Source organism: Heloderma suspectum, chromosome 16 (assembly GCF_057233095.1).
Source record: "Heloderma suspectum isolate Gila_16-S chromosome 16, 16-S_ref, whole genome shotgun sequence".
Lineage (NCBI taxonomy): Eukaryota > Metazoa > Chordata > Lepidosauria > Squamata > Helodermatidae > Heloderma > Heloderma suspectum.
Window position 1 is genome coordinate 22136972 of NC_139473.1, and position 20824 is coordinate 22157795.

The 20824-nt window shown below is 52.0% G+C and overlaps 2 protein-coding genes across 5 annotated transcripts in view; both read left to right on the plus strand.

Moving 5' to 3' along the window:
• Positions 1–20155, plus strand: part of LOC146335077 (claudin-4-like) — a 93772-nt gene extending 73617 nt beyond the window's left edge. For 2 of the 4 annotated variants that reach the window (XM_084822525.1, XM_084822522.1), the window contains exons 2-3: positions 15157–15217; positions 16889–20155. In XM_084822525.1, coding sequence (XP_084678651.1) covers positions 16902–17540 — 639 coding nt within the window. In that variant the 5' untranslated portion in view covers positions 15157–15217; positions 16889–16901 and the 3' untranslated portion in view covers positions 17541–20155. The remainder of the gene's footprint in view (positions 1–15156; positions 15218–16888) is intronic. The other 2 variants (XM_084822524.1, XM_084822523.1) reach the window with 2 other exon arrangements.
• Positions 3847–7863, plus strand: LOC146335081 (claudin-4-like). The gene has a single exon (XM_084823416.1). It carries the CDS (start codon positions 6870–6872, stop codon positions 7497–7499), a length of 630 nt encoding a protein of 209 aa, XP_084679542.1. The 5' UTR covers positions 3847–6869; the 3' UTR covers positions 7500–7863.
• Positions 20156–20824: the final 669 nt, after the last annotated feature.

A 20824-nucleotide genomic window follows, 5' to 3' on the forward strand; every position in this document is an offset into this window, starting at 1 on the left:
TTGTAACATCACTGACAGCGTCAGCCAGCCAGCTACACAGATCTCATTGTTTTTTAAGACAGTTGCTCCAATATCTTCTTTTCTTCTCAATCAGGTTGGGTCTCCCAGCTTACACAGTTTATTGCAGCTTTCAGGAGCATGGTAGTAGCGTGATTTTGGCTTGGCCAGGAACATGCTGTCTGGTTTCTCGGTCTCTTCAGCACACACACTTAGGCAGTGTAACACTGGACACTTAATCAGTGAGATTTCTTCATTGCAGGGTATCCCATGGCAAAAGCTTACTGGTTACGCTCTTCAGAAATCATATAGCCGATGGTCAGTAGCTACAGGCTCTATGCAATTCTAACACAGTTCAAAGCTAAACACGGTTACCTTGACAGAGATCTTCAACGTGGTCTTTCCGCTTCATTCTGCCTTGGGACAGTCTTATGGCACACTTTTCACTCGAAGAGGGGTCTAGCCTGTGCTCTGGGGGCTGATTCTTCACCTTTATTTTCTATTTTGCCTTCATCTTCTGGGTCTTCATTTTCAGTTTCCATTTCTTAGGGATTTCATCTCAATTAGGAGAGGCGATGATGTTGCGCAACTCAGAACGTTGTGGGCAATTTTCCTGCCCCCCCCCTCTCGGCGCGCTAGGCTAACAGCTACTTCTTCGGCCTCACACTCTCACGCTCCCACGCTTTGTTAAAAGCCAGACTGTCCTGCAACATTTTTCTAATTAACAGCCTCAGATCTTGTTTTTTTTTCCCTCTCAGCTCGACCTTGAGCTTTTTGCTGTTTTCTCTCTCTATTCTGAATCTTTTTTTTAAAAAAAAAACCCTTTTCCTTCTTTGTTTGACATACATCTCAAGGGGGTGCAAGGTTTGCTTCCCCCCCCCCCATAGCCTCCCTCCTAAATTGAAGACAGACACAATTAGGGAATGGGAATTGGTCAGTGAGTAAGGGGTCTCACTGGCCGCGACACAAGAGGATTTTACACACCACGCACTTTGCTACTGGCCTGGGCACCCGGACGGTCAACGGTATGTGTCAGAAACCGCAGTAGCCACTCACACAATCATCAATCTCTCCACTGCATCCATATGTCCCTGCCACCCACTTTTCCCACTTTTTACCAGAGCGGAAAGCGGCTTCCCCAGCTTCCTACTGAGTACTGGCGTGCTGGGTACTGGCGCCCACTCGGGGGTGTGATCAGGCCCCCCTTCTACCCGCAAGGAGTAGGTTCTTTTTGTATACGTATACCACCAACACTGACCTTCTTCATAAGGCGGGGCCCTCTTTTTTTCTGCCCAGTGGCCTTTCTCCCTAAAGGCGGGGCCCTCTTTTTCCCGTATACTTGCCTTTCTCCTGAAGGCTTCCAATGTGGGTTTCAACTCAATTGCAGCTGCGATACAGGCAGGGCTCAAGTTCCTTCCTCCGCTTCCCAAGGTTCTCTTGCTGCTCGCTGCCGTTTGGGCGATCCCGGCGCAGGCTTTCTCCCATTCACTCGACAAAAAGGTCGGTGGCGCCAAGAAAGGGAGGCATGCGCCGAGCTCGTCTTCCCAGTGTGGCGATTAAGGGCAGGCAACTGCCACCTCTCTGTCTCAGAGCCTGCCACATCCGAGTCACGGCACCAGTTATGTTGCAGAACCCAGAGTCAGAGAGACCACGGAGTGAAGGAAAAAGGGATTCTTTATTTAACGTGCGGGCTTAAGGCTGGAATCACTTCCAAAGAGCCAGAAGCCCCGAAATACATCAGCACATTGTTTTTATAGACATTGTGACACATATGAAACGGCTCCTCCTCCCCCTCCCGCGTGGGGTTGCAGTCCTCAACATTTCTTCTCTTAGCACCATTGTTTATAATACAAGAACTGGGTTATAGGGTAGCCATGATAAGGAGAGAACAGCAGAGAACAGCAGAGAACAAGATATACAATTGTATGACCTTTGACAAGATAAGGAATTCCTGTGTCTCGTCAGCTTACAACAATATGTTCAAGGGAGAAAGAGCTCAGCAAGAACATGAAGCATGAGACTGCATGAGGCTACTTAGTCTGACCCCTGATATGGCTGCTACAGTTCAGTCGTGTCCGACTCTTCGTGGCCCCATGGACCATAGCACGCCAGGCCTTCCTGTCCTGCACTCTCTCCCAGAACGTGCTCAAGTCCATATTCATTGCATCGGTGATGCTATCTAGCCATCTCATTCTCTGCCGTCCCCTTCTCCTTTTGCCTTCAGTCTTTCCCAGCATCAGGGTCTTTTCCAGAGAGTTTTCTCTTCACATGTTGAGTTTCAAACCAGCTTTTGCACTCTCCACTTTCACCCTCAACAAGAGGCTCTTTAGATCCTCTTCGCTTTCTGCCATTAGGGTGGTATCGTCTGCGTATCCGAAGTTGTTGATAATTCTCCCGGCAATCTTAATTCTGACCTGTGATTCATCCAACCTGACATTTTTCATGATGTACTCTGCATATAAGTTAAATAAGCAGGGCGACAATATGCAGCCTTGTCATACTCCTTTCCCAATTTTGAACCAATCAGTTGTTCCATGTCCGGTTCTTACTGTTGCTTCTTGACCCTCGTATAGGTTTCTCAGGAGACAGGTGAGGTGGTCTGGTATTCCCATCTCTTTAAGAATTTGCCACAGGTTGTTGTGATCCACACAATCAAAGGCTTTAGCATAGTCAATGAAGCAGAAATAGACGTTTTTCTGGAATTCTCTTGCTTTCTCTATGATCCAGCGAATGTTGGCGATTTGATCTCTAGTTCCTCTGCCTCTTCGAAACCCAGCTTGTACTTCCGGTAGTTCTCGGTTCACATGCTGCTGAAGCCTAGCTTGTAGGATTTTGAGCATCACCTTGCTGGCATGTGAAATGAGCGCAATTGTACGGTAGTTTGAACGCTCTTTGGCATTGCCCTTCTTTGGAATTGGGATGTAAACTGACCTTTTCCAGTCTTGTGGCCACTGTTGAGTGTTCCAAATTTATTGGCATATTGAGTGCAGCACTTCAACCGCATCATCTTTTAGGATCTTAAATAGCTCAGCTGGAATACTGTCATCTCCACTAGCTTTGTTGTTAGTAATGCTTCCTAAGGCCCACTTGACTTCACTCTCTAGGATGTCTGGCCCAAGTTCAGTGTCAGTATCAGGGACATTCAGATCTTTCCTGTATAGTTCTTCTGTGTATTCTTTCCACCTCTTCTTAATCTCATCTGCTTTTGTTAGGTCCCTGCCTTATTTGTCCTTTATCATGCCCGTCTTTGCACAAAACGTTCCCTTGAGATCTCCGATTTTCTTGAAGAGATCTCTAGTCTTTCCCATTCTGTTGTTTTCCTCGATTTCCTTGCATTGTTCATTTAAGAAGGCCTTCTTGTCTCTCCTTGCTAATCTCTGGAACTCTGCATTCAGTTGGATATATCTTCCCCTTTCTCCCTTGCTTTTCGCTTCCCTTCTTTTCTCAGCTACTTGTAAAGCCTCATCAGACAGCCACTTTGCTTTCTTGCATTTCTTTTTCTTTGGGATGGATTGAGTTGCTGCCTCCTGAACAATGTTACAGACCTCCGTCCATAGTTTCTCAGGCACTCTGTCTATCAGATCTAATCCCTTAAATCTATTCCTCACCTCCACTGTATATTCATCAGGGATATGATTTAGGTCATACCTGAATGGTTTAGTGGTTTTCCCTACGTTCTTCAATTTAAGCCGAAATTTTGCAAGAAGCAGCTCATGATCTGAGCCACAGTCAGCTCCAGGTCTTGTTTTTACCGACTGTATGGAGCTTCTCCATCTTTGGCTGCAAAGTACATAATCAATCTGATTTTGATATTGACCATCTGGTGATGTCCATGTGTAGAGTCGCCTCTTGTGCTGTTGGAAAAGAGTGTTTGCTATGATTGGCGTGTTCTCTTGGCAAAACTCTATTAGCCTTTGTCCTGCTTCATTTTGTACACCAAGGCCATGCTTGCCTGTTATCCCGGTGATTTCTTGACTTCCTACTTTGGCATTCCAATCCCCTATGATGAAGAGGACATCTTTTTTTGGTGTTAGTTCTAGAAGGTGTTGTAGGTCTTCATAGAACTGATCAACCTCAGCTTCTTCGGCCTCAGTGGTTGGGGCATAGACTTGAATCTCTGTGAAGTTGAATGGTTTGCCTTGGATTTGTACTGAGATTATTCTGTCGTTTTTGAGATTGTGCCCCAGTACTGCTTTTCCCACCCTTTTGTTGGCTATGAGTGCTACTCCATTTCTTCTAGGGGAGTCTTATGATTCTTCTCAAGAACCTTCTGTCCTGACAGCTGGTGGTGTTGCTGATGACATTGTTGAGCTCCTGACATCTTTCCCTTCATTAATCTTTGTTGCTGCTGTGGGCAAGCCAAGGCCCACAGCCTCAAGCGGGGGTATGCGAAGACCCCTGTCCTCAGGTGGGGTCCCCCATCGCCGAATCTGTTGGTGCAGCAGCCACAAAAGCAGTGCTTCACTGAGGAAATCTGGTTGCAGGGTTGTTTTGCTCCCAGCGCCACTGAAATCCAGCAGTGTGCCACGCTGGGAGTGCACACCGGGGCAGTGAAATTGGCTTTGGGAGCCCCCAAGGGGCTCCTGCCCTCCTCTGGCCTCATGGGTCTGCTAATTTGATCGGGGAAGTGACACTGGTGGGCGGGGTCATTTAACCCCTCCCCTCCCCTCACCCCCTTTTTCCTGATTGAAACGTCTTCCTCGGCAGCAGTTTGTTGTAGAGAGGCTGGCCAGCAAGTGCCCTCTGGATACTTTGCGGGGCAGCTCCCTGCAGGCCCCTGGGGCTTGGGACAGTCCACAGTTGTCTCCAGGCCAAAGGGCCTGCTCAGAGGGCAGCTCAGATGATGGGCTAGGTTCTTACCCTACGCTGGGCCAAAGCACAAAAAAAGATTCAAGGTGAACAGCACCACCCCAGACATGGCTACTCAGAAGCCAGCCCCACTAAGTTTAATGAGGCTTACTCCCAAGTAAGTGGGCACAGGATTGCAGCCAAAATGGCGAAATACACCAATTGCACCCACAGTTACGAAGGGGAACACCCCGACTTCAGAACAGCTGGGCTTCCCAGCAATAAGCGTGGGCTCTTTTGGCATATCCCAGAGAGCAGCAAATGGCCATGCGCCGTAATCAGCAGACGCGAATGATGCACCTGTGTGTGAAACCACACTTTTGTCCCCACACTGTTCCAGGTTGAAACATCATAATAAGCACACACCTAAAGAAAACACCCATGAGGTGTGAATCAGCCCCATCAGTTCCTCTTTGTCCTGCCGTTCTGTGCATGTTGCAGAGAAGGCCTTCCGTTTCGGCACACTTGCACCATACATCACTGAAGACGCCGCATGGGCGTGTGTCCCGCATGTGTCAACTCGGGCACATTTTGCACCTGAGTTCAGGTTCAGAGAACAAGCCAGCTCTCAGGCACCATCAGAGTCTAAGTTTGTTCATTTGCTGCTGCTGCTTCTCCTTCTCCACTAGATTTTTTATGCATTTATTGAAAGTGTTTGTATCCCACGCAGCCAAAAAAAGCAGCTTACATTCCAACAGTAAAAACAAGGTGGTTCCTGCCTGAAGGCGACTTGCAAGGAGAAAGTGATGGGGAAGGAAGAGGGAAAAGAAATTTGGAGTCTTTCAGCAGGGCTGGAGGGCTGGGCCCGCTTCCCCATCATCTCCCTCTGCAAAGAAATCAGAGAAGTCTCACTCGATGGAGTGAGACGCATTCAGCACGCTGCAGAAAGAGTGCTGAGTGGAGCATTCCTGTTCCACACGGTATGCCTGACATGCAGTAACCTTTGCTGCCCAGACCGGTTTGGTGCTCGCAGTGGCAGGGGTGTGGGACAGCATGCCTGTGGACATCACAGGCTCTAAGGATGAGGTGATTCAGCCATGGACGCCTCCGGCCAGCCTGCGTGGAAGTGCAACAGGCCAGCTGGGCCACAAGTGCAAGAGTCCTCCCTGGATCCCAAAGGCAGGTGTGGAAAGGCAGGAGCGCTCCAGGCAGATCAGGACTGCCTGCAGCTGGAAGGATGGGAAGGCATCACTTTCTCACACCAGGCTGTCCTTTAGCTGTGCAACCCGTTGCCAGCCCTTGCTCTGTTGTGGCCAGTGGCAGAAATGGTTTCACAAAGGAACTTGTGGCCATCAGCCAAAGGAGCTCAATGGAGCCTCCATGTACAGAAGGAGCATACCCCCGAATATCATACGTGCGGAGACAAATGACGCAGGAATGGTGTGCCTTTCACGGCCTGCTTGTGGGTTTCCTTGATGCGTCTGGCTGGTCACAGTTGGAAATAGGATACTGGGCAACAAGGCAATTTCTAAGTTCTAGGTAGGGCAGGGGTGGGCAAGTTGTGACCCTCCCAGTGTTTTGGCCTGCAGCTCCCATCAGCCCTAGCCAGCATCGCCAGTGGGGAGGGATGATGGGAGGTGTAGGCCCTAACATCTTGGCAGTTCCAAGTGTCTGCTGGGTTCTCCCCTGAGCAGTTTCTGCCTAGAGCAGGAGAGCAAATCTTCTGTGCTGCCTCTTCGCTGCCCCATCCTGTCCCATCCTGTATCTCTTCTTGTCCTGGCTGGGATTTTCCCCATGAGGCAGGATCAGGGACAGTCTGCCCTCTCTGCCAGGATGGCAGCCCCATGATGGAGAAGCAAAGTTCCCAGGACTGCTGGCGAAGAGGAATCCTGGGGAACTGGTTTGAGTCTCCGCGTCTGTTCAGACTGGATGGAGTCGGGAAAACTCCACCCCTCACCGCAGCCTATAATTTCCCCCAATTTGCCACCTGCAGCTGTGAGAGCAGCACTGTCTCCAGCTGCCGCAGTCCTCCCCGCTCTCCCGCTCAGTGACAGGTGCACGGAGCGACGTGGGCAGCGAGCACCATGGCCTCCATGGGGATCCAAGTCCTGGGCATCGCCCTCTCGGTCCTGGGCTGGCTGGGCACCATCCTCTGCTGCGGGCTGCCCATGTGGAGGGTGACGGCCTTCATCGGCAACAACATTGTGGTGGCCCAAATCATCTGGGAAGGGCTGTGGATGAACTGTGTGGTCCAGAGCACAGGGCAGATGCAGTGCAAGGTCTACGAGTCCATGCTGGCCCTGCCGCAGGACATGCAGGCCGCCCGGGCCCTGGTGGTCATCGCCATCGTGCTGGCTGTGGCAGGCATCTTCTTCTCCATCCTGGGGGGGAAGTGCACCAACTGCGTGGAGGACGAGGGCCCCAAGGCCAAGGCCATCATTGTGGCCGGCGTCGTCTTCATCCTCTCGGGCATCCTGCTCCTCATCCCGCTGTGCTGGACGGCCAACAACATCATCCGGGACTTCTACAACCCCATGGTCACAGAGAGCCAGAAGCGGGAGTTCGGCCACTCGCTCTACATCGGCTGGGCCTCCTGCGGCCTGCTGCTCATCGGCGGGGGGCTGCTGTGCTGCAACTGCCCCCCCAAGAGCGGGAAGCCATATTCGGCGAAATACACGGCCACCCGGTCGGTTCCAGCCAGCAACTACGTCTAAGCGGTGCCCCGGCACCCAGTTTGTGCCGGGGGACTTTCCCACCCAGGAGGTGGGTCGGAGGGACTGAGTAGCTTCAGCTGGCTCCTTCGCCAGCCCATAGATTCCGTGCCGCTGCCTGAGCCTCTGCGTGTTCTTATCTTGACCCCGAAAGCCGCTGTCGAGGCCCTGCGTTCACCTGCTTGAGAAACCGTCGCCCAAGGATCAGGGCCCAACAGGGAGCAGGGCTGGTGGACGTGCGCGGTGCCTCCCGCTCTCCCAAACCGTGCAGAGAACTGGCTTCTATTTCCAGGGCGTCTCCTTCAAGCGCCGCCAGAAAAGTCCCCTGTTTGAGATCATTCGCTGGACATCGCCTTGCTCAGCTGGGCTGGAGGGCTCCGGCGTGGGTGGGCGTGGGGGCGTCTCTGCGGACTTGAGATCAAGCAGAGAGCTACAGTGCCACGGGGCAGCGGCGGGGTCTTTTCAGGCGTGCGTCTGTGTGTGTGTGAGAGGGACTTCCAGGAGCCTGTTTGGATTGCCTAGAATTTGCAGATGGACCTCTAGCTGGTGTGTAGTGGTGGGATGGTGTGTTGCGGTGGGCGGGCAGGGAACGTGAAGGCAGCTTCTCAGCCCCGGAAGGATGTTGGCTGCCTCTGTGCTCGGGGCCTTGGGATGTGGACTGGAGATTCACAAAGACCTTGAAGTCCTTCGGAATCAGTGTCTGGCTGTCTTTTTGTCTGGTTAGCGAGGTTCCCAATATTTGGCCAGTGTCTTTTTTTGCGGGTGTTCTAAATGTACCTGGAGAATCGAGAATGGTGCCCCTTCCCCCTGAAAGTGTCCCCCCCCCAGCCATCTGAAGTGACGGCCTTTGCGTGGGCCAGCTCCTTGCGGAAAAGGACATGGGCTTCCCCGGGTGTTGGAGGTTTCGATGGGAAAGTAGCGATGTGCCGGCTGCGCTGGTCTCAGAAGCAGAGGCTGGTGGATCAAAGGGGTTGTTGATAACAAGTTTGCCGCTCTAGGCTGTTGTGCAGAGACAGGAGCAGGAATTCAGGTTTGGCCTGGCTCTCCAGGGACCAGGGCGGGAATTCAAATTGAGCAAGGAGGGGAAAGGGCAGAAGCACAAGGCCGACAGGGAGGGGCTGCTTCGTCTTGCTTAACTCCACTGAAACCCAGGCTAAGTGCTGGAACCGGTTTGCAATGATGGATAATTAGGAGGGACCATTTTACCAACACACAGAGCAGCCATCCCCAACCTGGTGCCCTCTAGGTGTGTGGGACTGCAACTCCCATCACCCCTGCACAGGGTAAAATTTCTGACTATGGATGGCAGGGCGAGTGCAGTTTGAGCTCACTGAAGTTCTCCATTTCCCACCTTGGTGTTCATCTCACCTTGTTCTCATGAACATATCTCCCACCTCCACCCCACAAACAAGAAACATGCACATTTTTTAACATGAAAAATGGGCACTTTTTCAAGGATGCACCCCAAATGCACGCCCACCCAGGTTAAAAATGAAAATGCAGTTTTCGGGGGGGGGGGATGCACATTTTTGGAAGTGCACACTTTTGCATGTAAATGCAACTCCCAGTTAAATGCGAAATTGTGAAATATTCCAGGGAATTACGCTCCTGCTTGCGTTCGCATTCAGGGTTGTGCATGGGGCATGTTTGCATGATTTGCTAACAGGAACAGAATTCTCCTACATCACTATTTCTGACCATGTACAAAGTGCCTTCACAACACCACTGAGTGGTGAAAAGTGGGATTCACAGGCTGGGGTTGACCACCATCACCTACTTTATAAGTTAAAACAGTAAGTAATATCAGGGCTCACTTTGGAAGCATATGAAGTCATAGAATCATAGAATAGTAGGGTTGGAAGGGGCCTACAAGGCCATCATAATAGTGTCTCTCTGAGCATGTGCAAAGTGTCTTTCCCACAGCACTGAATAATTTTGGAGGTGTGTCAGGTTTTGCAGGTGGGCAGGTTTTAATTATTTGTTAATATTTAATGGGTTTTTTTAACTGCCTTTCAGGATCAAGTATCCTCAAAAGGCATTTTCCTGAAGTTTCCCAGGCCGGTGTAAGTCCAGCTCCTCTCTCATTTGGCAGATGCATTGGCCTCTGGTCTTGTTTGCATGGTGTTGTGAGATGGCCCCCACCTTGCTTGCAGGGTTTGGCATTCTGTGCCTGCCTGTATCTGGGACTCCAGAGGAGGAAGAGGAGAACAGGCAGCTCTGAAGTTACACATCCTATTGTTTTTCAGGTTTTGTTTTGTGCCCCCAAATTATATGATCTTTGTAAGCTGGTTTGCGGTTATAGAAAAAAACAGCCTATAGGCCAGGGGTGTTGAATCCGGCCTGGATTCCCCCCGCCCCGGTCCAAATCTCACCCCAGATGGCCACATCCCCTTTCCTGGCTACACTCCCTTTCCCCAACCACCGATTGTTTGCTGGTTTGCCAGTTGTTGTGCAGTCTGTCCGCCCCCCCCTCTAAATGTTTGAAATGCCTCTTCCCAAGGCCTAAGTTACTGGCAGGACAGGTCCTTTTGGCCCTGCCACTTCTCCCTTCGGCCCCCCCACCACTTGGACATGGCCACCCAAGAGCTTCTCTGAAGCTGAATTTGGCCCTCAGGCTGAAAGTGGTTCGACACCCCTGGAACGAACTCTTTCAACAAATAATAAAAAGAATGAATGTCCGGTTCTCTGTGGATGCTTCTCTCTCTCTCTCTGTGTTCCACACATCTACTTCACATAGTCATTTTGTGCCTCTTATTATGTCGGCAACTAGGGAAGATGATTCTTCTTTTCCCCTGTGCTTTTGGTGTGTGACACCCTTGGGCTCTGTGTCCCCACCTTGCGGCTGTGGCATTTAGGCTGTTCATCATGGGGTGTTCCTCTCTCTGTGCATATACGTTTTGATTTATTGTCTTCCATCGCTGCCTCTTATTGATTTCCTTGGGCTGGTTTTATGCTGGATCATATAGCTGCCTTCAAGATCCCCTGAGGTGGAAAGCTGAGGTGTAAATATGTAAAGACCCCCTCGTGGCTCTCAGGAGAGCTCTGCCGGATCGGACCAAAAGTCCATTTATTCCGGCAGGCTGATTCCTACTATGGCTAGGCAGATGTCTCTGGGAACTCCACATGCTGGGCATTAAGGCAACTGTCCTCTCCTGCTGTAGCTTCCCAGGATCTGGTATTCCAAGGTGGACTGTCTGAGCATGGAGCTTCCATTTAGCTATCACACCCAATAGGTGCTGATGGGCTTTGCCTCCTTCGTGAATTTGTTCAATCTTCTTTCAAAGCCATGCTAACCACCGCCCACCATGCAGGAGTTCTGCATGGTACAAAGGTGTCTTTCCATTTGCCTTCTCCAGAATCTACCGCCGATTTGTTTATCTCCACACCATTCATAATTTTATACATTTTCTATCACGTTCCCCCCCACCCCATCACTTAGTCATCTCCCCCTCAAAAAACTAAAAAAACCCCCAAATGTTTAGCAAGGGAAACAGCAGCCAGGCCTGACAGCGGGACCCTCAGCAACCTCTGCTCCCAGCAAATGCCACCCCCTCATGCCTCTGGGGGCTTCCATTCAATATGGTTGCTGGGTATCTGTTGTGTCTCAATGTCAGCCTACTCCAAGCTGGTGCTTTTTAGATGTGTTGGACTACAGCCCCCATCATTCCCATCCATCCATCTGGAGGGCACCAGCTTGGGGATGGCAGCTCAATGTTATGTCCAGATGCAGAGCATAGGGCTCTTTGGACTTCTAGGAATGGAGGAGAATAATAGATACATTATATTTGAGTTCCCAAAGCATGCATGCACTCAGACCTATGAACATGATGGCAGCAAATCTTTGCAACAACTACTCTCTGGTGGTGGTGGTATTATCCCCAGAAGGCAGGGGCAGGGGCTGAGGCAGAGAGACTGCATCTTGCCTAAGGCCACCAAGTGAGTTCCAAGCAGAGGGCTGCAGCCCAAGTTTCAGGGTGGGGAGGAAACAGGAGAGGCAGGGAACTCGTTTCTCCTGGTTAGCAGGAGGGGACTGTTGCTCAAGGCTGAGCTCAGATGGAGCAATGCCGACTCCTGGGAGCCAAAGGCTGGGGCTGGCATCCTGGGGAGGGGGGTGGGGGGGTTGCGTCTACGGAGCTTCTGCAGAGCCACCCCTGCTTGTCCCTTCCTGGCATGTGGGACTGCTGGAAAAACAGGCTCTGGGATTGCCTGGCTGGAGTTTCATGCCCTTGCAGCCAGTCCTCTGCATCCCCAGCTGTGAACTGCACCCACAGCCCAGGAAGGCTCCGGTGCTCTGGCCGATGAGGTTTGCCCCATCGAAGATTGCAAACCATGGACCAGCAGTGGCAACCTGTCCAGAGGGTGTCAGTTCCATCAGGGCACCTGCCATGAGCAGAATGTGCATCTCCTTCTTTGGCTCAAAGACAGGGGTGGTGAAATCTGTCAGATATGGATGGATAGGAAGTACCAGAATTTTCTATTTCCAGAGGGTAGCCTTGGTAGTCTATTGCAACAATATTCAAAGTCCAGTGGGAGAACACTTCAGCCTCCCTGGACACACCTTATAGTGTCCTTTGTGGAGGAAAGGAACTTCCAAGGGAGATGAGAGTGAGAGATGGTGGAGTTAGAATTCATCAGCAAGTTTAATTCTATTACCAGAGGCTTTGATCAGGATAAAGGATTTTTATCACATTAGTGTTAATCGGCTTACCGAGTTCCAGGATATTTGTGTTATCAGCAACAGGTGCACTGTAAATGGCCACTGTTAATGATGTGATTGTCACCATCAGTACTTTCTGCATTTCCTTTCCTTCTGACCTTACTGTTTATAACACCCCCCACACACACACTGCCACTGCCCAGATGTGCTGTATATAAATCGAAAATGCTCCAGAATACTCCATACATCTGATGAAGTGAGTTATAGTTCAGGAAAGCTTATGCCAGAATAAATTTGTCAGAACTTCCTAGTGGTGGCAAAAATCCATCCAGGATGCATTTTGCAGTGATGCATTTTCACTGCCTAGCACATGGCTCTTACAGCACAGGGCAAAAGGCTCAGGGTTTTCCACCTCCAACATTCCTGGTGCTGCTCTCCCATCTTCCCTGTTGTTTGGGGTCAATATCACCTTTTCAGAGGCTTTCTACACCATGCAGTTGTCCATGACGTTGCCCACAGCCCGGGAATCAAAGCCAAAGAGATGATGCAGAATGTCCCCCACCCCACTGAAAGACTGATGCAGAGTGCTGCATGAGGCCTCAGGCTTGATCGTGGTCCCCGCTTTCTGGTGCTCAGAGATTCACCACCTCTCAAAATGAAGGGAGACCTGCCCCTGTCAATTTGTCTACTCCTGGAGACTACACAGCTGGGGATGTAGAATAGGGGTGGCACCTGAAACCCCAATTTCTTCCAATCACATCCAAAGCTGAAGTGGAGGGTGCCACCTGGCTAGCGTGCCACAATACTATACACTCCCTCCAACAGTAACAGTTTATCAGGCGCAGTTCCAGTTTTCTGGTCCCTGCACCTGACTGGATGATGGGAGTAGTCCAACACACCTGGAGGGCACCAGCTTGGGGATGACTGCTCAATGTTATGGCTAGATGCAAGAGTGAGGAACTCTTGGGTCTTCTAGGAATAGAGGAGAATAATAGATACATTATATCTGAGTGTCCAACGTGCACATGCTCTCACACCTATGAACATGATGGCAGTAATCCTTTGCATTGTCCATCACTAGCAGGAATCCTACATCACTGTCCATTTTCTCACCTTTTGGGGATACCTCCACCCCCCCATGGTGCATATGCACCTGAAACTCTTGGTAACACTCCATGCATCTGATAATCCATGAAAGCTCATGCCAAAGTAAATTTGTTAGTCTTTAAGGTGCCACAAGACTCTGTTCTTTTTCATTGGTGGTTGGCGTGCACAAATGTACACTGGAGATCTCTGGAGATGTGCCTTGTGTGCAAATTCACACAAATAAGCATAGAGGTGCCAGCAGGTTGCTTCCTTTACACACTTCTTCCACTGCACCCCCTCCCCCGCTCCATAACTTTCCATCTAATAGCAAATGTGTCCCAATGTGCTTCAGCTGCAGTTATTTTAGGACAGAGGTTGAGGAGAAGGTAGATCAGGATCTACCTGTAGACAGCTAGATGAGTTGCTGTAGACTGGTGAGGGGTTCTGGTTTCAACTCTTCAGCAATAGCAACGACAAGGAAGGTGCCCCCCTGCCACCCGTCGCCCCAAACAAGACTGCCAGTTTCCATGCTCTGTAGCAACTCTGATGCAGATGTGTACTTGTAAGTGCTGGTCATCCTGGTGTGACGGCGAATGGGGTGCAGTGGGCAGTGGTGAAGGGGCACATTTGGGGGTGCAGGAGCCCCTCATGACAGACACAGATGTGTGCAATATTTGAATATGCTCTTATATATAAGCATAACAGCACAGCTACTGATGGGAGCGGAAGCCGAAACGTTTAGCTTAAATATATTTTTTTAATGCTGCCTTGTTAGTCTTTCGATCTTTCTCTAAACAGAAGTATAATTCATAGAATACAATACAATTCACACCCTAATGTGGAAGACGGCGACAAGGTGAGCTGTGTGTCTGCTCAGTTGGCTGTCCAGGCTCTAACTGTGGGTGGGCAACGCAAAAGCCCCTGCACCTCTCCCCTTTTCGGGTTCTTTATTTGCTCTTCAAATACAGGACATCTTCAAACAAAGCACTGTCCTCTGACAGCCCTTCAAATAGAGGACTGTCCTCCACAAAATAGGACACCTGGCTACTGATGACAGCCCCTATATCACTCCCAAGCAGAGACCAAAAATGCAGGCAACTGCATTGATCCTTCCATCCAACTCTCTCTCTCTCTCTGTATTCTAATGGGTTTTAATTGCCCATTCCAGACCAAGCCTTGTAGGCCCCTTCCAACCCTACTATTCTATGATTCGACTGTTCTATGAAGCCACCTCAAAATATTTTGCATTACAACAGAGATCAGTATATTGTTGCTGGGAAAATTCATTTCCCACCAGCTCCGTGAGGATTGCAGCTAAGCCCAGAAGGAACAGGGAGGCCTGAGCGGGGTAGCAGATGAGGCCATCGTCTGGCTAACCAAAAAGCCATTTGGCTCCGGGAGCCCTGCCTCTGTCACCCCGCTGGCTGTGGGCCATTAGTTCCCTCTGCCTGAGCCGCCATTTTGAGTCCAGCTTCCCCTTCGCCAACCACTATTTTGCCCCTGGCTCATTTGCTCCTAGCTGGTGGGCCGCTGGGTTTTAGTAAAGCCCCCCACAAAGTCGACCCTATGACACTGGAAACTGCCTATGCCTGTTCTAGAAGTCAGGAGTCCACGGTGAGAGTAAACGTGCCAGATAGTTTGTTTCTTCGAACCCCGTGATGGTCAGCTTGATCCACAAACCTGTTCGGAAGCAGGGCTGGGCGGAGTGAGTGGATGCTGCCTCCTACCCTGTCCCACTGCAGGGACGCCAGGTGTAGCCTTCAGCGTGGGGACACGGCTTACAAAGACCTGCGCCGCTATTTCCCTCCATGCTCGAGGGGGAGCTGTCCCTCCGTGCTGAGTGCACGTTGTGGTTCCTGGGTGCAGATTGAGATTTGCCAGCGGGTTACAGAAAATTCACATTCCTCATCATTTCAGCTTTGATCTGGGAAGAAGAGGAAGTGGAGCGAGGAGGAGGAGGAAGAGAAGAAGAAGAAAGGTAAATATTGTAGAACAAATGATGAAAAGGAGAAATTGTGCGCCTCGGTCTAGTCGGGGGGACAAAGGTAGAGGTTTCAGTGCTGGCTGATTCAGGGCTGGCACCAAGGGTAGGCAGGGCTGGGCACTTGCTGAGGGCGCACCCCCCAGCAGGGGCCCACTGCCAGGAGCCCCCTGGAGTTGCCCCTGCTCTTCCCCATCACAGCCTGCTTGTTCACCGGCCTATTACAACACTGGTGCTGAGAAGGAGGAGCGGGAGATGCCGCGGCCTCCTGGCTCCCTGGCGCTCTGCCTGCCAAGCAAGCAGGAGGGAGCAGTGCGGAGAAAGCGGCGGAGGCGCAGGAGCAGCTGGGGACCATGGTGGTGAGGGAGGAGTTGTGGAGGGAGGGGGCCCACAGAGGACGTCTTGCCCAAAGGCTCTCCAAACCCGGAGCTGGCGCTTTCTGCTATCATCACTGGGTGACGCGCTGGCCGCTGCGATGGGGGGGCATTTAGAGGGAGGGCCGCGGGACCCTCCGGAGAGGGCCAGGGGGCTGCAGTGCAGTGGTGTCCCCAAGAGGGGCAGTTTCATTCCCCACTCTCACCGCCCAAGGGAGAGCAGCAGCCCTTCCCCCGAACGGGGATGTCCTCGGGCGGAGGCTGGCACCGCCCCCTCCCCAGAGGGACCCCACCCACTGGGAACCGAGCCTGCTCCTATCAGCATAGCCCCACCTCTTCATCTGCATAGCTCCACCCTGGGCTCTGTTCTGTTGTTGTATGTAGTGCCTTATCTAGTTGTGCAACAAAGAAGACAGGCCCCTGCCCCAAGGAGCTTACAGGTGACATTTCTACACCGTGGAGACAATGCAGAGAGAAGGAAAGAGGGAAGGGAGAAAAGAGCAGTGAGTGCCGTGGCGGTGGCAGAAACTCAGGTGGGGGAAAGAAACGAGAGGGGGTTTGAGGAGGGAGGGAGAGAAAGACAGACAGACAGACAGACAGACCGTGACATCACAGGGAGCTTCTGGGAGATGGTTCCAGGCATAAGGAGAAGCAAGGGAGGACAGGCAGAGGCATTTAAGGGAGCAGCCGATCCACGGGGCTCTGGGAGGGAGTTTGCGGCATCAGGCAAGCAAGGGAGAGAGGCAGAGTCGACCCGGAGACTTTGGGGCGGCTGGGAGTGGTGGCGCTGGGGAAACACCACAGCCTTTGGCGAGATGAAATACTGGCAGAGAGGGTAGGAGAAGGGCATTTTGTCGTGGGAGAACAGGGCCAGGCAATGTGTGGCCCTCCAGATGTTTCAGCCTACAACTCCCATCAGCCCTCACCGTTGGCTATGTGCTGGCTCAGACTGATGGGAGTTGTCAGGCAGAACATCAGGAGGGCCCCAATTTGCCCACCCCTGTGGTAGGCGCCAAGTGTCCTTGGCGCAGAAGGTTGAATGCCCTCTTTGGGCGTCCCATCCACAGCCAGCACCATGAGAACAGCTTTATCCAATCTGGCAGCCTCCAGATGTGTTGGACTACACCTTCCAGCATCCCCCAACCAGCATGTGCTGTCTGGGGGATGCTGGGTGGTATAGTCCAACTCATGTGGAGGCCACTCGGCTGGCGAAGCTTGGCTTAGAGGGGCTCCCCCGAGAATGCCCCCCCGCTGCCACTGCCACCTAACCGGTCGCTACGCTGCTTCCCCGCAGCAGGCAGCGCGCCATGGCGGCCCAGGCCCTGCAGGGGGGCGGGCTGGCGCTGTCCGCCCTGGGCAGCCTGGGCGCCATCTTGGCCTGCGCCCTGCCCATGTGGAAGGTGACGGCCTTCGTCGGCTCCAACATCGTCGTGGCCCAGGTCTTCTGGGAGGGGCTGTGGATGGCCTGCGTCTACGAGAGCACCGGCCAGATGCAGTGCAAGGCCTACGACTCGCTGCTCGACCTCCCGGCTGACCTGCAGACCGCCCGGGCCCTGGCGGTGGTCTCCATCGCCGCCTCCATCCTGGCCCTGCTCGCTGGCATTGCTGGAGCCGAGTGCACGCGCTGCGTGGCGGGCCGCGGCGCCAAGGCCAGAGTCTCCGCGGTGGCCGGGGCGGTGTTCCTCCTGGCCGGGCTGGCGCTCCTCATCCCTGTCTCCTGGCTGGCCAGCAACATCGTCCGCGACTTCTACAACCCGCTGGTTCCCGAGGCCATGAAGCGGGAGCTGGGCGTCGCACTCTACGTGGGCTGGGCGGCCAGCGCCCTCTCGGTCTTTGGCGGAGTGCTGCTGTGCTGCTCCTCCCCACCGGCGGCGGGTGCCGCGCCTTACCCGGCGAGATACAAACACGCCGCCTCAGGCAGCTACGCCCGGAAGGACTACGTCTGACCGCTGTCTTGGCCCGACCCGTGAGAGGGGCACGGAGGGGTGCAGGTGTCAGCAGAGGGCCAGTGACACACCTTCTCGCCCACCCAGAACACACACCCGTGCGGCGCGTGGTACTGAGGCGAAGCCTGTGCCGGCCAAACGTCATGCGCTTTTCCTCCAGCAGCGCTGTCAGTGCCGGACTTTGGGGCAGGGCCGGGGGCACCCTGCAGCAGAATGAGCGGGAGGGCCCCCAAATAGGGACGGCATATGAGCAAACCTTGAGATAGCCGAAGTTGTCCAGGTTCCAACTCAAAGCTTGTTCCTGCTCGGGTCTGTATCCAGTTGCAATCTTTGCTTTTTTCTTTTTGCATGAAAATTTGTGGGTATGTTCCCATGTGTTCCCAAATGTTTCCATCCTTCTCCCATTGATTAAAGTATGTTCATTCGCATTTTTCAAACGAGCACGTTTTTTCATATGCAGTTTTGAAATGTACGTGCGCTATCTGCAAATCGCATTGCAAGGTCGGAAAGGTACAGACTTTGACTGCAGATTGCGTTTGCACCAGCAGGTAAATCTGGGTAAATCCTGATAAAAAACAGAAATCGAAATTAATTTCTCATACATCCCTACCCCCAAATGCCTAACAACACCACTGTTTCCCTCTTGTATATTTTTGCCATTCAGGGCCAGTCAGGTATGTGGCAAATGTATATCGTTTTTATGCCAATTGTCATGCCCAGCCCCACCCATGCCAGGGACCCTGGTGTGGGCAGAGGCACCCGGGAGTCTCTGTCAGAGACTGCTCAGCCCCCCCCCCTCAAGTGAGAGCTCACTCACAGGGCTCTCGGGGGGGAAAGGAATGGCGGAAGAAGAGCGCCGTGCTGGGCCAGGCCAAAGACCGCCTAAGTCAGCATCCCGTTTCCCGCAGGGCCCAGCCACTGCCTGGCCTCTGCAGCTCTTCTTCCACGAATTTGGCTGGTCCCCCTTCAGAGCTATCTAAGCCGGAGGCCAGGAGGCACAAAGCAGCTTTAAGTCGGCGAGGGTGGGGATGCCCCACAAGCCACACATGGCAGCAGAGGTGGCAAAAGAATGGGCGCTCGCGCTGCTGTTAGTCGCAGCAAAAGCCGCCTGTGAAAAGTTGCAATCCAGTCAACTGCGGGCAGGGGCCTGCGTCCACGCCCTGCCACTGGCACGGACCGGTAAAAGGTAAAAACGTTCTGAGGCAATAATAAACAAATGTGGCGTATAGCTTGGGTGGTCATTCTTCCCAACCTCCCTTGCTTCACTGTGAAATGGGGGTCATTATGACCTACCCCGCAGGGTTGTTTGAGGGCAAATGCAATAACATTTGGAAAGCTTTACGGCATCCCAAGAATTGGTCTGCTCCTATATTGATAATGTGCCTTAAAAGCAAAGTCCTCTGCCTGTTCTTCCATCTTTCCAGAGAACGATCTCATTGGCAGGGCTTGGTTGGATTTTTTTTTTTTGCACATATCCGCCTATTTTCACAGTCCAGAGAAGGCCTGTAAAAGTGTATTTTTCTCAGCTTTTGAAAGCCCCAGTAATGTTTGCTGCATATAAAAAGGGACTCACATGATCCAGTTTGTGTATTTTGGTGTTTTAAATCAAACACTTCAGCTCGAAAGAACATGAGGAAACTTGCGAGCTTTGCAAAATACAAATAAAATGAAACTTTAATGACCTCTGCTTTTAAAAAATAAATAAAAAGGGAGCTGTGTCTCAAAGGGAACAATTTAGTTCTAGTGGTGGGGGGGCGGGGGGACCGTCTCCCTAGTGGGGAGTTTCCACCAAGGAAGCTGCACCCAACTGCACTATTGATCCCATGGGGGAGGCAATATTTATCTGGGGCCTTGATCTAAAAGGATGATCCATCGTTCTCTGGAGGGTGTGTGTGGCCCAATATTCTCCACTTGGCTAAGGCACCCGGGCTCTTTACTGGAAGTCTCCCTCCCTCTGAACCATCTCTTCTTGCTGGGAGTTGCAGGACATTTTCTGGCTGGGGAAAGCTGGGAGTTAAAGGACCTTCTTTTCTGCCTAAGCGTGCACAGGATTGCGGTCTTAAGCCAGTTCCACTGTCACGACCCCAATGTCTCCTCCACCCCAAGGAACTGTCAGAGGTACAGCTAGATTATTTTAGACCCTGGACTTAATGGTCTTAACCCCTCCCCATTATTTTCTTGTGTACTATGGAGGAACACTTTTCCTATTGTATTATTTTTAGATTAGGTTTTTCTGGTGTTCATTTTTATTTGTATTATTGTGCTGATTATGGTTTACATTGATTTGGATTCATTTTGTTATATTAATTGTGTATTTCTGTATTTGTGTGTGTAAATTGCTTTCAGCCTGGAAATGACACATAACTTTAATGATGACGATGCCATGTGTATTACTTCAGATCACAACTTCATTCCTCTTCTGCTGTCCGCTATTCCACCCTTTACAACTGCTTCTATATTACTGATCCATTAAGAGCAAACACACATGGCCACACACACAAAACGTTTCTGCCAACCCCGATTTGTTAAAAAAGAAATCTTCTGAGCATGTGCAGTTTTGCATTTTAAGTTCATGGAAATCATAGCACGGTCCTGACTACACCAATAAAATGTGGTCTGTTGCTCTGGTTTGCTTGGGAAGGAGTAAAAGTACAACAAGCCTCTGGCTGGCACGTATACACTGCTCTTTAAAACAAGAAGAAATAAGTGGTGAGCAGCGGCCGCCTGGGTGCTGCTCCGTCATGCCTGTCTGCTGCTGCCCCACATCACCGCCACTCTCTGGATGGCGCTTGTGCCCCCGGCCGAGCTGCAGCCCCAAGGCCCAAACCCATATCCGCCCCGCTGAAACCTGTGCATCCTGCGAGGGCCTTTAACCATTCTTGGCAGCGTCACATTAGTACCCAATATGTGGTTTGGGGGTGGGGGGGGGCTCACAAGACAGTTGAGAAGCCCTACCCAATAATCCCCCATGTATGGAGGCACTGTGTGTTTACTCAGTGGTGAAATACATTTCGCACGTGCTCAGAGGCAAGGTTTGCCTTGCTCCCTCTGACAGCTGCCTTGGTAGTCAGGAGGCATCACACTCAGCTGTGGGGCTGCAGCCCGCCCCCCCTTGGCCCGGGAGCTGGCTTGGGCAAGGCGAGGTTTACCGTAGACTCGGGGCCTCCGCAAACTCCGTGGAGCCTCCACGTCTAGAGGGAGCGCTAGACGCTGGCGACGAGTGCGCGCGTGCCGACGCAGAAGACGCCCCTGTCCCCTTCAGGCCTTGCTTGGGAGCACCCAGG

Coding starts and splice junctions, on each gene's coding strand:
- LOC146335081 (XM_084823416.1), top strand. CDS start 6,870: ATGGCCTCCATGGGGATCCAAGTCCTGGGCATCGCCCTCTCGGTCCTG.